Raw genomic sequence first — 17,904 nt, forward strand, 5'->3', positions numbered from 1 at the left:
TGTATAGTACTGAGGAATCGAACCCAGAGCTTCATGCATGCTAGGAAGCACTATGCCACTAGGCCATATTTCCAGCCCTTCTATGTCATATTTTGATTTTTTTTTCATGTATCCATGGCTTCTTCTTTGTAGTCTCTGTTGTCCATTCCTCCTGTCCACCCGGGCTCAGAATGTTTTTTTCCATCCATGCATTTCAACAGACTCTATATCAACAATTTTCACATCTTTATTTGTATACCATTTCCTTTTCTTGTAAACTCCAGACCCATATAGCCAATGTCATATGTCCCAAAGGGGACTTCATTTAATTGTTTTAAAAAGTTCCATGCCTAAAATTGTACCATCTTTCCTATTACCCTTATGTACTCCTTTTCCCCATTCTCTGCACTGTTGGTTAGTCACTATCCAAGTGTTCAAACCAGGTTATTGACTTCTTCTCTTCCCAAATGTTCAACAAAGATTGTCAATTTGATTGTCAGTTTCACTTTCCCCAAATCATTTCCCATCCTTTTTCCCATTAGTATCCAATTTTCAGCTCAGGGCCTACCTCCTGCTTGCTCAACTTGCTTGCTCAGCTGGGATCTACCACTTGAATCAGACCTCTGGCCCAGCATTTCAATGGCTATTTGGAGATGAAGTCTCACAAGTCCTATATAGCTAGGGTTATGCCCTATGCATGGCTTCTTCCTTTCTTTGCCTTGCCTCTACTGTTTATTACTCTAGCCCAATTCATTGCCATCACTTACCAAATAGAATTCTCTCAATGCATGCCAGCCACTATTATATGCAGAGCAGAGAATTTAATAAAGCAAGTCTCTATTTGACAAGAAACACTTGACACTTTTTCTTCCAACTTTTGAAAAACACTTGGTATAGAGAAATATATTTCTTCTGTGTGATAAATAATGCAGACAGATTACAAGGCAAATTAATTTGTGCCAGTAAAGAACAGACAATATATATTGGAATGAACTGTGGAGAACCTGAGAGCAGATGCCATGACTACAGTCTTTATTTTAGTTCATGGAGTCAATCCATTATTTCTGAAAGGGCATGGCAAAGCAGAACCATTTACATCATGGTAGCTGGAAAGCAGAGTAAATAGAAAATACAGGATGAGTCCAGAATGAGACATGTCTTTCAAGGACCTGTTCCATAGTGACCTACTCCATCCAACTAGGCTTCACCTCTGATCTATCATCACCATCCAATAATACCATCTTATTATAAATCCACCAGGGTACAATTGCTACTCAGGAGGCTGAGTTCTGAAGATCATGATTCAAAGCCAGCATTGACAGGAAAGTTCATGAGACTCTTCTCCAACAAACTACTCCTACAAAAAAGCCAAGTGGAGCTGTAATTCAAGTAGTAGAGTCTTAGCCTTGAGCAAAAAACACCTGAGAGACATTGCCCAGGCCCTGAGTTCAAGCCCCAGGACCCACACCAAACAAATAACAACAACCCCACATCTGCTAAATCTACTTCAGGAAATCTTTTCTTTTGATGTTTTCTTATGTTTTATCTCTTCTTTCTCATAAAATGACTTGATCTATTTTGAGTTAATCTTTATATATATATTTTTGTTGTTGTTGGTCGTGGGGCTTGAACTCTGGGCTTGGGAGCTCTTCAGCTCAAGGCGAGTGCTCTACCGCTTGAGCCACAGCACCACTTCCGGTTTTTTAGTGGTTTACTGGAGAAAAGAGTCTCACGGACTTCCCGTCCGGGCTGGCTTTGAACCACGATCCTCAGATCTTAGACTCCTGAGTAGCTAGGATTACAGGCATGAGCCACCGGCGTCCGACTTAATCTTCATATAATTTAAGGTCTTGGCAAAAGGTCATCCTGTACCATTTGTTGAAAAGACTGATCTTCCCCAAGGAATAGCTTTGGATGGTTTTGAAAAATAAGCCAGGGCTGGGAATGTGGCTTAGTGGTACAGTACTTGACTTGCATGCATGAAGCCCTAGGTTAGATTCCTCAATACATAAACAGAAAAACCCAGATGTGACGCTGTGGCACAAGTGGCAGAGCACTAGCCTTGAGTAAAAAAAGCCCAGGGACAGTGCCCAGGTCCTGAGTTCAAGCCCCAGGAACAGCACAAAGGAAGGAGGGAAGGAAGGGGATGGGAAGGGAAAGGAAAGGAAGGAAGGGTAGATCAAGGGTCAAGACTACCAGTTAACAAATGCTCCTTAACTTCATTTTCACATTATATTTGCCAGACGAAGTCTGTGCTCAACTACCTTCCAGACGTTTTTAATAGGTAGGCACTATTGGTAAATTGGTCGATAACGTTTACAGTTAAAGACCTAGAATCCCATTTTATTTTAGGAAGCACACTCTTCCACAAGACCTGACAAAGTCTCAAGGTTTTAGGATAAATGGGGGTGGAGGGTAAGAAGTAAATAGGCTGCAAGCTCCAAGAAAGCGGCTAGCTTTACAACCCACCCACCCACTCCCCATCCCCAGCACCGCACAGCTTTCAGCCGGGGAATTTTTCTCCCGCCTCCTGTGACGTCAGAAGATCGCGTCGAGAGGAAGAGGACCGGACTTCCGGCGGAGCTGCCGCGGTCGCCGCCGCCGTTGCCGGAGCTGTAGTGGATCTGTGAGTGGACCGTGTGGGCTCGCGTGGTCTGAGGAGGAGTTCGACTGTCTCTACGGCGGGTACGCGTACTGTTTCTTCTTTCTGCCAGTGTTTCGGGGTAAGAGGGTCCCGATGACCTTTTGAAATGCTCGTAGGGGAGCTTGCGCGCCGAGAGCATGTGCAGTGGAGAGTAGTGACTTACAGACTACGTTATACAGCGTCTGGAACGAGAGCAGTATTTCCCCAAATGACATCCTTGACCGATTTTTTTTTTTCTGGTCGGTCGTGGGGCCTGTACTCTGGGCCTGGGTGCTGTCCCTCAGCTCTTCAGCTCAAGGCGAGCGCTCTACCACTTGAGCCACAGCGCCACTTCCGGATTTTTTTTCCTGCTTCTTTGGTGCTGAGGAATCGAACCCAGGGCCTCATGCATGCAAGGCAAGCGCTCTACCACTGAGCCACTTTCCCAGCCCAAGCCTGAATATTTTTTAATGTGAGAAACCTTGATCCAGATCGTTTACTCTGAAAATATTTGAGTGATTATTCCCAGCCACATACTATCAAGTATTTTAACTGTCTTTTTCTGAATGGAATAGATAGCCATTATCATCCAGTAACATACAATACTATATTCCAAGCACTATTATAAGCGGAGAGTACTATGAAAACAAATAGGAATACTTGATCTAAAGTATGAGGTGTTTCCAGTTATCATGGTACATAACTATAAAAGCACTTGGAAGGCTGAGGCAGAAGGACCTCCTGTTTGAGGCCATCCTGGTTTACGTGGTAGGACCATGACTAAAACAAAAAACAAAACAAAACAAAAAAACAAAGCCTAAGATAAAGGATATATACAAATGTAGACAAAAAGGCAGTCATAAAAAATAGGAAGCTTTATTAATAAGTTCAGACTTGAACCTGGCAAGTAACCTTAATATACATTGGGGAGGTTATGAATGTCACTAACCAGATTTGCGACCAGACTCACAGGTCTGAGAGATAAAAGAAAGCAAGTCTGAGAGATAGGAAATGAAGTTAAGAAAATGAAGTTAAAGAGACAAGAATGCATTCAAAAGTATGTAGACTTGGTAAAATGCCTACAATTTGGTAGTGCTGTATTGGGTCAGTGATTAGAACAATTTATGTGACTGAGGACAGAAGTGAAATTACTTCCAATTTCTAGCTCAGTAACTGGTTTAATTAATAGTAATTTATTTATTTTATTATTATTTTTTGTTGGTCATGGGGCCTGAACTCTGGAACTGTGCGCTGTCCCTCAGCTCTTCAGCTCAAGGCTAGTGCTCTACCACTTGAGCCATAGCACCACTTCCAATTAATAATAGTATTGCTATCCAAAACAAAACACAGGATGAGCAGGTTTGGTAGGAGAGAGAGATTATTTCATTTTTTGCATTTGAGGCATTTTTCTGGTGTTGGTGTTTGAATCCATAACTATAAATTATATCTCCAAAGGGAAAGAAACAGATCTTTTAAGTAGGGTAAGAACAAAACCGGTCTTATCTATACTGGGTGTGGGGAGCAATCTGGTCATCTGTGTACTGTCCAGAGAGGTTGGAGATTAGGAGAATGCAGAACCATTAAATGAAGCAGAGAAAGAAGAACTTAGCCAGGTGCCAGGGGCTCACACCTGTAATCCTAGCTATACAGAAGGCTGAGATATGAGGATCAGGGTTCAAAGCCAGCCCAGCCTGGGCAGGAATGTCCGTGAGACTATTATCTCCAATGAACCACCAGAAAACTGGAAGTGGCACTGTGGCTCAAGTGGTAGAGCCCTCGCCTCTAGCTCTGAAGAGCTGAGAAACGGCACCCAAGCCCAGAGTTCAAGCCCCACGACTGACAAAAAAAAAAAAGGAAAGAGGAACTTTTTATTTTCAGGTATTTTCTAAACATTTAAATAATTTTTCTTTTTGGTTTCACATCTCTAAGCATCTTCATTATGTTGTGGAACATTGAGTTCCTCAAGATAAAATTGGGAAGCATTGTATATGTTTGTCTCTTGAGACATTCTGTTGATATTTGCTATAAAGTTTGAACTGTAGAATTCGCTATTTTGTAATCCTTCATTTAATTGTTGACAGTAGCATCATTACAACCATTCTTTTTTTAAATATTTTATTGAGATTAAGTGATTACATAAATTTCACATATTTCACAGTATTGTGGACTTAGTTAAAGTCACAAACACATTTTAATCTTCACAAGACAAATTGTCATTATCATGGTCTATACAGTTTGTGAATTCTAGGAGCGTTGACGATACAACTATTTCTTCCACATCAGGTGATCTTTACATTTCTTTCCTTTTGCTTAGTGTAAGCTGTTCCCCCTTTCCCTCTCATTCCCTCCGTCCATTGCTGCCTTTGAGTTGCTTAGTTCATTTTCATCTATGTCCAGTGTGTTCCTATTCCCCTCTGATTGTGTCTTCCTTCTAGCTCTCCCTCAGATGTGTGCATACATATACATATATGTGGTCAAGAATATGGAGTCAGTTAGCAGTGATAAGACAAAGTGAGTGGAAATCCTTTGTTTCTTGAGTCCTGTTTACTTTGTCATATCTCCTTCCAGTTTGGCTTTTGCATCCACATATCAGGGAGACCATGTGCCATTTTTTCTTTGTTCTTGGTTTACCTTGCTCAAAATGATTTGCTCTAGTTCCATCCATTTCCCTGCAAATGCAGGGAAATGTTTTTTGGGGGGAGAGTCCGGTCCTGGGGACTGAACTCTGGGTCTGGGTGCTGTCCCTCAGCTCTTCAGCTCAAGGCTAGCACTCTACCACTTGAGCCACAGTGCCACTTCCAGCTTTTTTCTTTTTTTTGTCCTTTCGAATGACTGCATAATATTCCGTTGTATATAGGTACCACAATTTTTGGATACATTTATCTGTAGTGGGCATCTGGGTTGTTTCCATATCTTGGCTATTGTGAACAGTGCACAACCGCATTTCTTTCTTTTTTGTTTTTTTGTTTTTTGGGGGGAGAGTCCGGTCCTGGGGACTGAACTCTGGGTCTGGGCACTGTCCCTCAGCTCTTCAGCTCAAGGCTAGCACTCTACTACTTGAGCCACAGTGCCACTTCCAGCTTTTTTCTTTTTGCTTATCTGGTGCTGAGGAATTGAACCCAGGGCCTCATGCATGCAAGGCAAGCGCTCTACCACTGAGCCACCTTCCCAGCCCCCAAATAAGTTTTAAAATCTTTCCTCAATGAATGATCACAAGCTAAGGCTATAGAAATTTAGGAGAAATTAATAGTGCAGAAAATGAATGGTGTATAAGGATTTAATTTTGTGTTTTGTAAGTTGATTACATTTTTGTGTGTGTGTTTGGTACTAGAGCGTTTGGTACTAGAGCTTGAACTCAGGGCTTGTGCACTAGATTTTTTTTAAAATCAAGCCTAGTATTCTACCACTTGAGCCACAGCTCTTTGGTGGTTAATTGGAGATAAGAGTCTCACAGACTTTCCTGTTCCAGGCTGGCTTCAAACCTCGATCCTCAGATATGAGCCTTCTAAGTAGCTAGGATTACAAGTGTGAGCCATTGGTGCTAAGCTCAAATGCATTTTTTGGTCAAATTCTATTTACAGAGTTTGTAAGTTTTAGAAATGTCAAAAAGTTTTTTTTTGTTTTTGTTTTTTGTTTTTTGTCTAGCTTAATTTATCTTCTTTTACAGACATTTCCTCACATCCATTTTCTTCAAAATGAATGTTAGTGTCACTTGCTTAAGACCTTTTGCCAGGTTGCTGGTGCCATTTACTCTTCAAAGGAGGAAAAGAAATTTATATCCAATAATTCTACAGAGATACATGTGTTCCAAAATACCTGCTGTGCCCTACCCTAACAAAGAGAATTCATCCCCTCCTGCACAGCTGGAATTAGATGGATGGAAAACTACAATGAAAGCTAGTCTGCAAGAAGAAAGTGTTTCAACAGTCTCAAACAAGGATGAAGATTCTTTCGCTGCCACTAGAGAATTAATTGAGATGTGGAGATTGCTTGGCAAAGAAGTACCAGAACATATCACTGAAGAAGAGCTCAAAACTGTTATGGAATGTCCTTCTAAATCATCCAAAAAAAAATACCTAAAATATTTGAGTATTAAGGAAAAACTTAAAAAAGCTAGGCAAATGAAAAAAGAAGTAAAAGCAATAGCAAGGGAAGAAGCAAAAAAAGCCAAGCTGCTAGAAACCACTGAGGAAAAACAACAAAACTTTCTATTTCTTCGACTTTGGGACAGGAATATGAACATCGCAATGGACTGGAAGGGGGCCCAGGCTATGCAGTTTGGACAACCTTTGGTTTTTGATATGGCTTATGATAATTGTATGAACTCCAAAGAAATGCGAAATACCGTTTCTCAAGTTTTAGAAAGTGAAGGATGGAACAGAAGAAATGTTGACCCTTTTCATATTTATTTCTGCAATCTTAAAATAGATAGTGCTTACCATAGAGAGTTAGTTAAATGTTACAAACAAAAATGGGACAAATTACTTTTAACAGCAACAGAAAAGTCTTATGCAGACTTATTTCCAAAGGACAGTATTGTATATTTAACTGCAGATTCTCCTAATGTTATGACTACTTTCAAGCATGATAAAGTTTATGTAATTGGATCATTAGTTGATAAAAATATGAAACCAGGTCTCTCCCTAGCTAAGGCAAAACAGCAAGGACTGGCAACACAACGCCTTCCATTAGATAAGTATTTACAATGGGACATAGGTACCAAAAATCTCACCTTAGATCAAATGATACGTATTTTGTTATGTCTGAAAAACACTGGTGATTGGCAAGAGGCTCTGAGGTTTGTTCCAAAAAGAAAGCATTCTGGTTATCTGGAGGTTTCCCAGTATTCTCAAGACTTTGTAAATAAACTGAAGAAGACTAAGACTTTTAGTTCATATCCACAGAACTCTTTAAATGTAGGCAAACAGAAAAAGTGACTTGAAAAAGGAAAATTTAATCAAGTTCATTTCTAACTGCTGCGTTATGTCTTTTCCAATTAGATATCTTCAGAACTTTGAGAATTATGCTTTGTTTACTGTAAAAAGACAATCTGAAAAAAGTCCTCCTAGGTTTGTTGATTAATCCTTAAATAACCCCAATAAAACAGTACACTGCTGTGGCTTTTTCTGAGTCTCAGTCACCATTATCCTCCTCATTCACTAATCCAGGTCAACAAATACCCTTTCATGAAAAAAATTGAAAGTTTATAAACATGAGATGGTAGTTCACTTATTAAGCTCAAGCATAGGCACAAAAGTATTGTTTAAGCCTTGATTCAAAAAGCTAAAACATCCTTTGGCATCTTACATGAATTGGCTATATTATAAAAAATGAGTTTGTGGAAATGTTTACCTTGTTTCTTCAGCCATTAGTTTCTATTTTTAGTTTTCTATTATTTTTTTTTGGGGGGGGGGGAAGGGTCCGGTCATGGGGTCTGAATTCTGGGCCTGGGCGCTGTCCCTCAGCTCTTCAGCTCAAGGCTAGTGCTCTACCACTTGAGCCACAGCGCCACTTCCGGCTTTTTTTCTTTTTGCTTATGTGGTGCTGAGGAATTGAACCCAGGGCCTCATGTATGCAAGGTTTTCTATTAGTTTTTGCTGTGCATGAAACTCAGAGCCTGGAGTATGCCAGGCAAGCCCTCCAAGCCATATCTTTCTTATCCTAGGATAGTCATGATAATCACACTCCCGTGGCCAATTATTAATCCAGAATGGATATGACTTGAAGACAGCCCAGGATAGGCCTTTTTAATCCATATTTTTTTAGATTTGAGAGCTAAAATAGCCTACTTTGTTTCTTTTCAGGTGGTGGATTGTGATATAAAGGCTTTAGGATTGTTAGTAGACATGCCAAATGGGTGGAAGAGGGTGAAGCTTATGGAGACTAGTTTCATATCCCCACTGACAATAGTACATGCTGTCTAGCTATTGATTTTCCTTTTTCAGTTACTGCTTGTTTAAACCCCATCAAACATACAGGTCTGCTTCTAGTAAATTGCTCTTTGCCTGAGCTATCAAACTAAAACACTTGGAAAAATGTATACTTGTTTTCTAGAAAGCAACCTAAGTAACAATATTCAGCCTAGTGCCAGAAGCAACGGAAAGCTGAGATCGGGGGATCACAATTCATTGCCAGCTGAGGCAGGAAAATCCATGAAGTAGGAAGTGGAGTTGATTCAGGTGGTAGAGTGCAAACTGTTGCTGAGGAATCGATCCCAGGACCTCATGCATGCAAGGCAAGGACTTAACCACTGAGCCACCTTCCTAGCTCCTCATATTTGAAGCTTGAATATCTCCACTAATAATAGTAAACATTTTTCAAATAGTAAATTTACAAAGGGCATCGAAAGGTTTTTGTTTTCTTAATACTGAGGGTTGAACTCAGGGACATAAACTTTCTTGACACATCCTCTATACCTGAAGCCACAGTCCGTATGCTTTTTCAGTTTTTCAATCCTGGCACTTTTGTCTAGGCCACCTTTGATCATTGTCCTTCTTCAACCTCTGGAAGTAGGGGCTCTTAGGATGGAGGAGCGACCTCCTACAAGTATTTTAACAGTCTTTTCTCAATTTTTTTTTTCTGGGTATTGAACCAGTGTCTTGTACACAAGGATCCCAGATACCACTGAGCAATAAGCCTAGTTCTAAAGAAAGTGTTTTTGAGACAGGCACTGGTAGCTCACCTGTAACCCTAGCCACTCAGGAGATAGAGATCTGAGGATTGCAGTTCAAAGTCAGCCCTGATAGTAAATCCAAAACTCATCACCCAATAACCATCAGGAAACTGGAAGTGTATCTGTGGCTCAAAGTGGTAGAGCTCTCCCTAGCTTTGAGCCAGCTCTAGGACAGCACCTAGGACTGAGTCCAAGGCCCTAGACCAATCAAAAGACAAAAGTCGAAGCTTTTTTTTTGGGGGGGGGGGAGGAAGGTCCGGTCGTGGGGCCTGAACTCTAGGCCTGGGCGCTGTCCCTCAGCTCTTCAGCTCAAGGCTAGCGCTCTACCACTTAAGCCACAGAGCCACTTCCAGGGCCTCAGGCATGCAAGGCAAGCGCTCTACCATGGAGCCACCTTCCCAGCCCAAGTTGATGCTATTTAAGGCAACACTTTATACACACAAGTGCCCAAAGAATTGCATGTATAAATTTTTAATTTGATCCTCTTGATTTTACATTGATGAGGTAACATTACTCATAAAGAAAACCTGTTTATTGCTGCTCTGATAGGGACCTTTTGGACTGGTGCTCCAACACTTAACTTATTGTAAGGCTAATTCAAAAACCCATTAGGCTAGAAGACAAGATAAATGTAGAGAAGAGAAAAATAGAGTGGAAGGCCAAATATAATGTATGAGCTTCATTTTTAGAATGAAAGCCCACAAAGTTTGTAAGCAAAGAAGACATGGTCGTCTTTAGCGAATTATGTTAGAAAATTTACCATTTCTTTGTCCACCTCCAAAGAAATTGAGGGTAACTTCGCGGGGATTAAGTGATAAGGACGCAGGACGTCAATGGTACAGGGATGTCAATGGTACAGGGCGCTAGAATACAGTATCCGCCCGCCCGCCCGCCCCGTGGAACGGGCAGGCACACGTGACCCAATCAAGCCCGAATTATGGGCCTGGCAGTTTCAGCTGCAGCTACAAAAACGTGGGTACTCAGAAACCGAGGATTCCATCACCGGCTCCGAGATTACCCTCACACTTCTCGCTTTTCTAGAACTGCCGCTCTAATAGCCTCGGTACCCTTCCTACGCAGACCAGCAATTCTGGGCTCAGGTCCCGCCCGTTCGTAGTGGCGGCTTGTCGATGACGTCACTTCCGTTTCCGGGGCGACCGCTTTTTCGCTGTCCAGAGCCTCTCTAGGCTACCACTTCGTGGGCTGATCTCAAAACTCAGTGGTCCGGGGGCGGGGCCGTGACGTCTTTGGCGTGGTTTGCGAGGGAGGCCGCGGCGGGGAAAATGGCGGACGGGAAGGCGGGAGAGGAGAAGCCTGAAAAGCCGCAGCGAACTGGAGCCCCCGGAGGTGAACACAACCCCAGCGTCGCGGGCTGCGGGGGATTCTCCGGGCCTTTCTTTGAGCTCCCCGGGGTGGGGGGTGGGGAGTCAGATAGAACAAGAGCGGGCGGACATGGCGTTCACCCGACTAGCTGCGGGCCCCGCGGCGCCCCGGGCACGCCCGGTGCGGCCCGCTGGGAGCCAGGCCCGCAGTCGCCTTCTTGTCGGAGGACAGGGGCGCTCTGGCCTGTTCACCTCCAGGCCTCTGAGGAGAAGGGATGGGGCGCCAGAAAGGGAGACGAAGTCGGGGTGGGACCGGGAGTGGCGGCGTAGGGACCGCTAACGCCACCCCGGTGACGAACACGCATAAAATACACGCCCTGGACCTGGTCCTCACGCCGCCACGCACACAGTGACACGGCCACGCGCGAGGAACCACCTAGTAGTAGCCGCGGGCGCTGGCGGAAGGCCGAGTTTCCGAAGTGCGGGCCTCTCGGTTACACGTAGGAGGTAATTAGGCCGGACGCTCCCTCCTGGCCGCGGCTGCGGCGAACCCAGCCCCCCCCCCCCCCCCCCCCCCGCGGCCTTTCTTTTTAAGCGGGGGTCGGCACGGGACGGAGGGCCCCACGACTGCCAGCTAGGGGTCGAGGCTCAGGGTCTGAGGGCCTTTCTTTGAAGTAATGGCCTTTTCTTAGGTTGCTACCAGCTGACCGGCAATTTAGGTGGCTTAATGGGCTGGTGTGACTTCCCATATATTTTTTTTAAACCGCATTGAGCTCAGGTTACAGATTGTCTTTATTCTGCGCCCCCCTCCCCACCCCCATCTCCCATCACCTTAAACTTTGGGTCTTAACGCATGCAGGAAAAGAAACATGTAATCTCCCCAACTCCCTCCTCTTGCCCCTTTGTCATAAGGAGACAAGTGACTTTAACACGAGCCAGCTGATCGTGTCTAGTTTAGAACATCTTAATATCATTCTCTGTTCTGACTCCCTTAGACTTGTCCCTGAAAGGATTTAGTAATAGAAAATATGGACGATTAATAGCACATTAAATAGTAGGACCTAGTAATAGCGTTTTAATAAGAATTTTCATGGCAACAAAAATTGAACAGATAAGGGAAGTGAGTTTTTCAATATGTATGGTACTCCTTTCTCCTTTGATTAAACTAGTAAAATAGATTATGAAAACAGTTTTAAACATCTAATACTTATTTTGAGGTTTTTCTCCCCACCAAAAAAAATTTTGCCTTAAAAATTGTAAAAAAAAAAATCATATAGAAACCTCGAAGTAATTTGAGGTAAGACAAAGATCTGTAGCTTATAGAATCCTATATGGATTTGATTTCATGGTCGTCTTTTTAACTCCCTCAACTTAGAATGGCAAAGATGTTAATGTGTTGGCAAATGTACATTGATGTGTCAGCATAAATCCACCATATATTTTTACCTGCCACCCTTTTAGTTGAGAAGTGTTAGTTCTATAGCTTGAATAGTAATGTTTCTATTTTACTATTTAGTAGAGGTTGTATAAATTGGTAGAGAAATTAAGGTCTTTCTGTTGGTAATTTAGAATGACAAAAATCCCTTAATTTCTACATAATTAACTTGTTTCTGTTGTAAAGAAACTAGTGCTGTTTCATGTAACCCATTCTGAATGTAAGTTTTGGATTTCGTTTGAGTGTTTTGGCAGTAGAGGGGAGCCTGCTTCCTAGTTAGGAACTCTACCACTTAAGTCACACCTCTAGCCCTTTTTACTCTTACACTTTTTCCCTCCCAGCTAACATAACCTATTTTCACTTTGCCTGTGGATGAGATGACAGATATACATCACCGTGACCAGTTATTTATTGGTTAAAATGTGGTCTCAGAAACTTTTTGCCTAAACTAGCCTTGAACTATGATCATCTGGATCTTAGCCTCCCAGGTAGCTAAGATTACAGATGTAAAGCACCATGCCTGGCATGTGTCAGCTATTTTTAATGAAATTGTGCATTGTTGAGACATTTGATGCCATGGATGTCCCTAATTGATAGGTTAGTGGCAAACAGTCAAAAAAAAAAGAAAGGATAGTCATGTTGGTCTACTACTTGCTTACCTAGAGACTTCTGATTTTTGTTTTCCTGTTGAACAATTTAAGTTGCAAATATAAATTGCTTATTTTGACTTTTATTGGTACTAGAGATTGAACTCAGGGCCTTATATATGCTAAGAGCTGTTCTACCCTGAGCTATACCTCTAGCCTTAAAAATAGGTTTTCTGTTGTTTTTTTTTTTAGTGAGTAGATTACTTCCATTGTTAAATTTTATATATGTTTATGAGAGAAGCTGCTTAAACTGTATTTTCACTTAACAGAGTAAGTAAGGCTTTGAGTAGATTTTTGTCTCTTTGGATAAATTTATGAGATTAAACAAATTTTGGAGAAGAGCTGTTTATATATAATCATAGCCATTTTAAGCTTTTAAAGGTTATACTAAGAATTACTTCAATTACATGGATATTTTCTGTGCCAGAAGCAAGTAGATTCTTGAATATATTCAGCTTTCAGCTGCACACTAGTGTTGGTAGTTCTTTGCCTCCTCCCCTTTATTTAAATTTTCAGATAAGCTAGCTTCCAGAATGCAAATGAGTCACTGAAGAGTACTATTATGGATTTCACACTTTCTTTTTAGGTAATTTTCACAGATCTAGCTGTCATATCTTCCCATCTTAGTCTTTTGTTTATCCCACTTGCCTTCTGAAATGTTTTGTGCACTTTGCTACATAATTATAAAAAATTATAGATGGAAAAAAAAGCATAAACCTTATGGCACACTAAGATATGATAACTGTGCATCCACCTTTGTTCCCTCCTTATGCCCTCCTATTTTTGTTGAAAATTAGATCTGATTTTAAAGTTGCTTTGCAAATCTTAACAACAACAAAAAAAAAGCAAAGCCATTTTTTTTCCTATGACCAAAAATAAATTGCTGGCTAGATCTGAAATCATTGATGTGTAAAAATGACCTAATAAGCATGTCATCATCTGTGTGGACCTGGGTGTGGGTAAGTCTGTAGTTTGCCTCTTCCAGTGATAAGAATAAAAATGAGTTTCTGCCGGGCGCTGGTGGCTCACGCCTGTAATCCTAGCTACTCTGGAGGCTGAGATCTGAGGATCGCGGTTCAAAGCCAGCCCGGGCAGGAAAGACTGTGAGACTCCTGTCTCCAATAAACCACCAGAAAACCGGAAGTGGCGCTGTAGCTCAAGAGGTAGAGTGCTCGCCTTGAGCTGAAGAGCTGAAGGACAGCGCCCAGGCCCAGAGTTCAAGCCCCACGACCGACCAAAAAAAAAAAAAGAGTTTCTGCCAGTTGATTACAGATGATTTCTAGAATAATTCTGCCATTTCCCTTTTCTTGATACTTTTTTCTTTAGCAATCTCTAGAGAAATCTTACTTGTAGCATAATAGGATTAGATAAAATAATACTGCATTCTATTTATTAGTATATATAGGTTCAGCTAGTTGTTACACTTAATGTCATTAATATATAATTATAGTAAGATTTTTTTCATTTATGCTGCTTCTATTTTTCTAATGTTATAATTCAGACGAAATAGCCTTTAAAAAAACTGGAAATCTTACCCATTTATTACCCATGGGTCATTGTTCAAAGAGGAGAGTTACTCTACAATCAAGTCTTTTTTCTATTTGTTTTGATGTTTTTTAGTTTTTGTTTGCACAAATGTGCTATGCATGTACATACGGACTGTTTCTTTATGTAAGGCCAATTCATTTTCTCTATGTCCTTATATGTACAGCCAGTGAATTTGCAGTTTTAACTGTGTCATCAGAAAGTATTTATTGTTTTGGTATTACTATTATATAGTATGCTTTGTTAAAACAATAGAATGCAGGGGAAAATCAACATTTTTTTTCACCCCTTTTATACAGGATCTCTTACATATCCTAGGATGGCTTAAACTCCAAGCCTCCTGCCTCTGCCTCCCTAATGCCAAGTTAAAGGCTAGTGCTGCCACCACCACCTGGCAGTAAATTCTAAGTTAGAAATTTAGACTATGAAAAACTTTGCGTAATACTCTTTGTTTTTGTTGAAGAAAATGTCTATTTCTTAAATTGGGTTCTACTTTTATCTATTAATTGCATTTCCAATTTTAATTCTTCTGGTGCTTTTGCAATTTTACTTAGAGTAAATAAACAGCATCTCAAGCAACTATTTCATGATAGCTCTTGGGGGGGAAAAAGACAAAACTTGGGGCTGGGAAGGTGGCTCAGTGGTAGAGCGCTTGCCTTGCATGCATGAGGCCCTGGGTTCGATTCCTCAGCACCACATAAGCAAAAAGAAAAAAAAAGCCGGAAGTGGCGCTGTGGCTCAAGTGGTAGAACATTAGCCTTGAGCTGAAAAGCTGAGGGACAGCGCCCAGGCCCAGAGTTCAGGCCCCACGACTGGACCAAAAAAAAAAAAAAAACTTAATCCTGTTTAATTCCCTCCCCTATGCTGTTATTATAGCATTCATCCCTTGTCTAAAGAGGATAGTTTGTTTTTTGTTTAAGCAAAATCAACTGTTAAGTCAAAGTACATATATTGCTGGGCAATAGTGGGGGCACATTGTAATTTTCAGGAGGCGGAAACAGGAGGATCACAAGTTAAATGACCAGTCTAGGCTACCTAGCAAGACCCTGTCTCAAAACCTAAGAGACAGAAGGGGAGCAGACAGCTGGGGTAGAGAGCATTTCTAGCATGATAAGAGCATATTTTTAATCCCCAGAACCACAAGTGCCTCTTAATCTAGTGATACTATCATTCCAAAATTTTACAGATCTAGATTACAATGGGTCTTTTAATCCTTTGCCTTTGTGTTGATGTTGGGGTTTTTGTTTTTCCTCTTTCTAGTCTAGCTTTTAGTCTCGTTTTCTTACCTATTCTTAGGGTCATCCCATTGAGTACCTTCTCTTCAAAAGTAAACTCTTGGGGTTAGAGGTGTGACTCAGTTGGTAGAGCACTAGCCAGTAAGCAATAGCAGCAGGTAACAAGTTTGAGTCCCAGTCTCAGACCTTAGGGGAAAAAAAAGAAGGGAAAGGAAAACAAAAGTAAACTGTTGTAATAGAATATTTTCTTTAGGATGACTTAGACAATTAAGGAAAGAAAATAAAATTACTAATGCTTAGCCAGTGTTCTGTCTTACCAACCAGCGTGTTCTTAGTTTTAATATTATAGACACATTCAGAATATGACCTCTCCACTGACTTAATGCAAATGCAAGCAAAGTTACTGAGACGTATTGCTCTCCTTACCCGATCCTTTAGGTTGTATGTACGAGAGGGACACATTACTTGAGAAAATATTAACACTATAGTTTGGGTGATAATGATTCTGTTCATTGCTAGGAGTTTTACATAACTAGTACTACATTATTGAGAATATTAGGTATTTAGCAGAATGTATTACTTGCCACATGATTGTTCACACACTACTTTGTAGAATATAGTTTACATAATCTTGATTTCTAAAAAGTGAAATGCCACAAATAACGAGATTGTCAACTTATAAGAACGTTTGGTTGAAGGGTCTTACTTTTTGTGAACTCTGTGTTTATAATTTAAATTGCTCTGTATTTTATGCTAGTTAATTCATGGGAACCTCTTCTACTGCCACACAATCTCAGTTCCTGCTATATACTCTAACAGTGGAAGAGACTGTTGGGTCAGTAGGTGACAACTGCAGAGGTATCTTCCTTATAACGATGCTTTTTGAGGTTGCTGCTCCCATCAATCTGCTCAGTAAAAATAGCTCATCTTGGTAAGTTGTTTCGACTTCACCAGGACCTGAAGAAGAAGCAGAAAAACCTGTGAAAACTAAGACTGTTTCTTCCAGTAATGGAGGGGAAAGTTCCAGTCGCAGCGCTGAGAAGCGATCAGCTGAAGAAGAAGCTGCAGACCTCCCAACAAAACCTACAAAGATCTCCAAGTTTGGATTTGCCATAGGTAGTCAGACGACAAAGAAAGCATCAGCCATATCTATCAAACTTGGATCAACTGTGAGTTGTTATTTTATGTATGACGTTTATAATGCAATATTTGCTTTGGAAATTGAGTTTTGCTAGGTTATAGTAAAAAAAGTATAAAAAGTTAGGTTGCTTGTTCTTTAATGTAGAAATTTACATGTAATTATTTAAGAAGTGATCATCTGGTTTAGGGAAGATCTACAAGAATTATATCAGTAAAGCTGTTTAAGGAAAAAGATTTAGAATATTAGAATCAATGCAAGGCAAGCGCTCTACCACTGAGCCAACTTCCCAGCCCAGAATATGTGATTTATAAAGTAACAATTTTTCTCAAGCAGAATCTCAAAATTATTTTGTGAAATAATTTGTATTTAATCTCGCTATCAATAATATTAAGAATATATAACTACCACCACACACAAAATGATAACAATATCTCCAGAAAATGGTTGTTTATAACTTAAAAGATCAGTATTGGAATATATTACATGATAAAGAGATTCCTGATTTTAGAACTACAAATGAAAATTGAGTACTATGAACATTGGAGGGGCAGGAGGATTGAACCATTCACTTCCCATCACAGCCCTGGCAAGTAGCTAGGAATGAGCCCCCAGCGCCCAGCTCTGTGAACTTATTTTGTGTTTGTGTGCTGGTCTGGGGCTGAATGCTGTCACTGAGCTTTTTTTTTTTTTTTTTGGGTCCGGTCGTGGGGCCTGAACTCTGGGCCTGGGCACTGTCCCTGAGCTCTTCAGCTCAAGGCTAGCACTCTACCACTTGAGCCACAGCGCCACTTCCAGCTTTTTTTTTTTTTCTTTTCGCTTATGTGGTGCTGAGGAATCGAACCCAGGGCCTCATGCATGCAAGGCAAGCGCTCTACCACTGAGCCACCTTCCCAGCCCCTGTCACTGAGCTTTTATCTCAAGGCTAGCACTCTATCATTTGAGTCACATCTCTACTTCTGGCTTTTTAGTGGTTAATTGGAGATCACAGTCTCCTGAACTTTACTTTCCTGGGCTGGCTTGCAACTGCAATCCTAGATCTCAGCCTCCTGTAGTAGCTAGGATTACAGGTGTGGCCACCAGTGCCTGGCTTTAAGTTAACTTGGATTTCTTGTTTTATGGTATATTTACCATGAGCCATATAACAGTGAAACCTTTGAAAGTATTCAACTTTAGTATATTCATTGATGCTTATTAACCATAGAGCTTCTCGAAGTATCTGAAATACTGTTAAAGTTTATGAAGTTGTGGATATTTGTTTCTAACCTACATTGTGACAATTTGACATAATACCAAACATACTTTAT

General features: G+C 41.0%; 2 protein-coding genes and 1 long non-coding RNA gene across 5 annotated transcripts in view; 2 read left to right on the forward strand and 1 right to left on the reverse strand.

Annotated features, from left to right (window-relative positions):
• On the reverse strand, positions 1–11,440 carry LOC122105595. The gene is made up of 3 exons (XR_006147054.1): positions 11,429–11,440; positions 9,454–9,459; positions 1–77 (listed from the first exon to the last, which is right to left on the reverse strand). It is a non-coding gene; the product is annotated as an uncharacterized LOC122105595 (long non-coding RNA).
• Positions 2,571–7,721, forward strand: Trmt10c (tRNA methyltransferase 10C, mitochondrial RNase P subunit). Of its 2 annotated transcripts, none has more exons than XM_042676894.1 (2): positions 2,571–2,664; positions 6,270–7,721. In XM_042676894.1, exon 2 carries the CDS (start codon positions 6,298–6,300, stop codon positions 7,537–7,539), a length of 1,242 nt encoding a protein of 413 aa, XP_042532828.1. In that variant the 5' UTR covers positions 2,571–2,664; positions 6,270–6,297; the 3' UTR covers positions 7,540–7,721. The 2 variants fall into 2 exon arrangements, with proteins under 2 accessions (XP_042532828.1, XP_042532829.1); XM_042676895.1 differs by lacking the exon at positions 2,571–2,664 and adding an exon at positions 2,683–2,702.
• Positions 10,500–17,904, forward strand: part of LOC122105594 (PEST proteolytic signal containing nuclear protein) — a 17,799-nt gene continuing 10,394 nt past the window's right edge. The window contains exons 1-3 of one of the 2 annotated variants that reach the window (XM_042676896.1): positions 10,535–10,622; positions 16,217–16,390; positions 16,466–16,628. In XM_042676896.1, the coding sequence (XP_042532830.1) occupies positions 16,224–16,390; positions 16,466–16,628 (330 nt within the window). In that variant the 5' untranslated portion in view covers positions 10,535–10,622; positions 16,217–16,223. Of the gene's footprint in view, positions 10,623–16,216; positions 16,391–16,413; positions 16,629–17,904 lie in introns of both variants that reach the window. The other variant, XM_042676897.1, reaches the window with a different exon arrangement.

The sequence above is a fragment of the Dipodomys spectabilis genome, unplaced genomic scaffold, assembly GCF_019054845.1.
Source record: "Dipodomys spectabilis isolate Male_0828 unplaced genomic scaffold, ASM1905484v1 ptg000032l, whole genome shotgun sequence".
NCBI classification, from domain to species: domain Eukaryota; kingdom Metazoa; phylum Chordata; class Mammalia; order Rodentia; family Heteromyidae; genus Dipodomys; species Dipodomys spectabilis.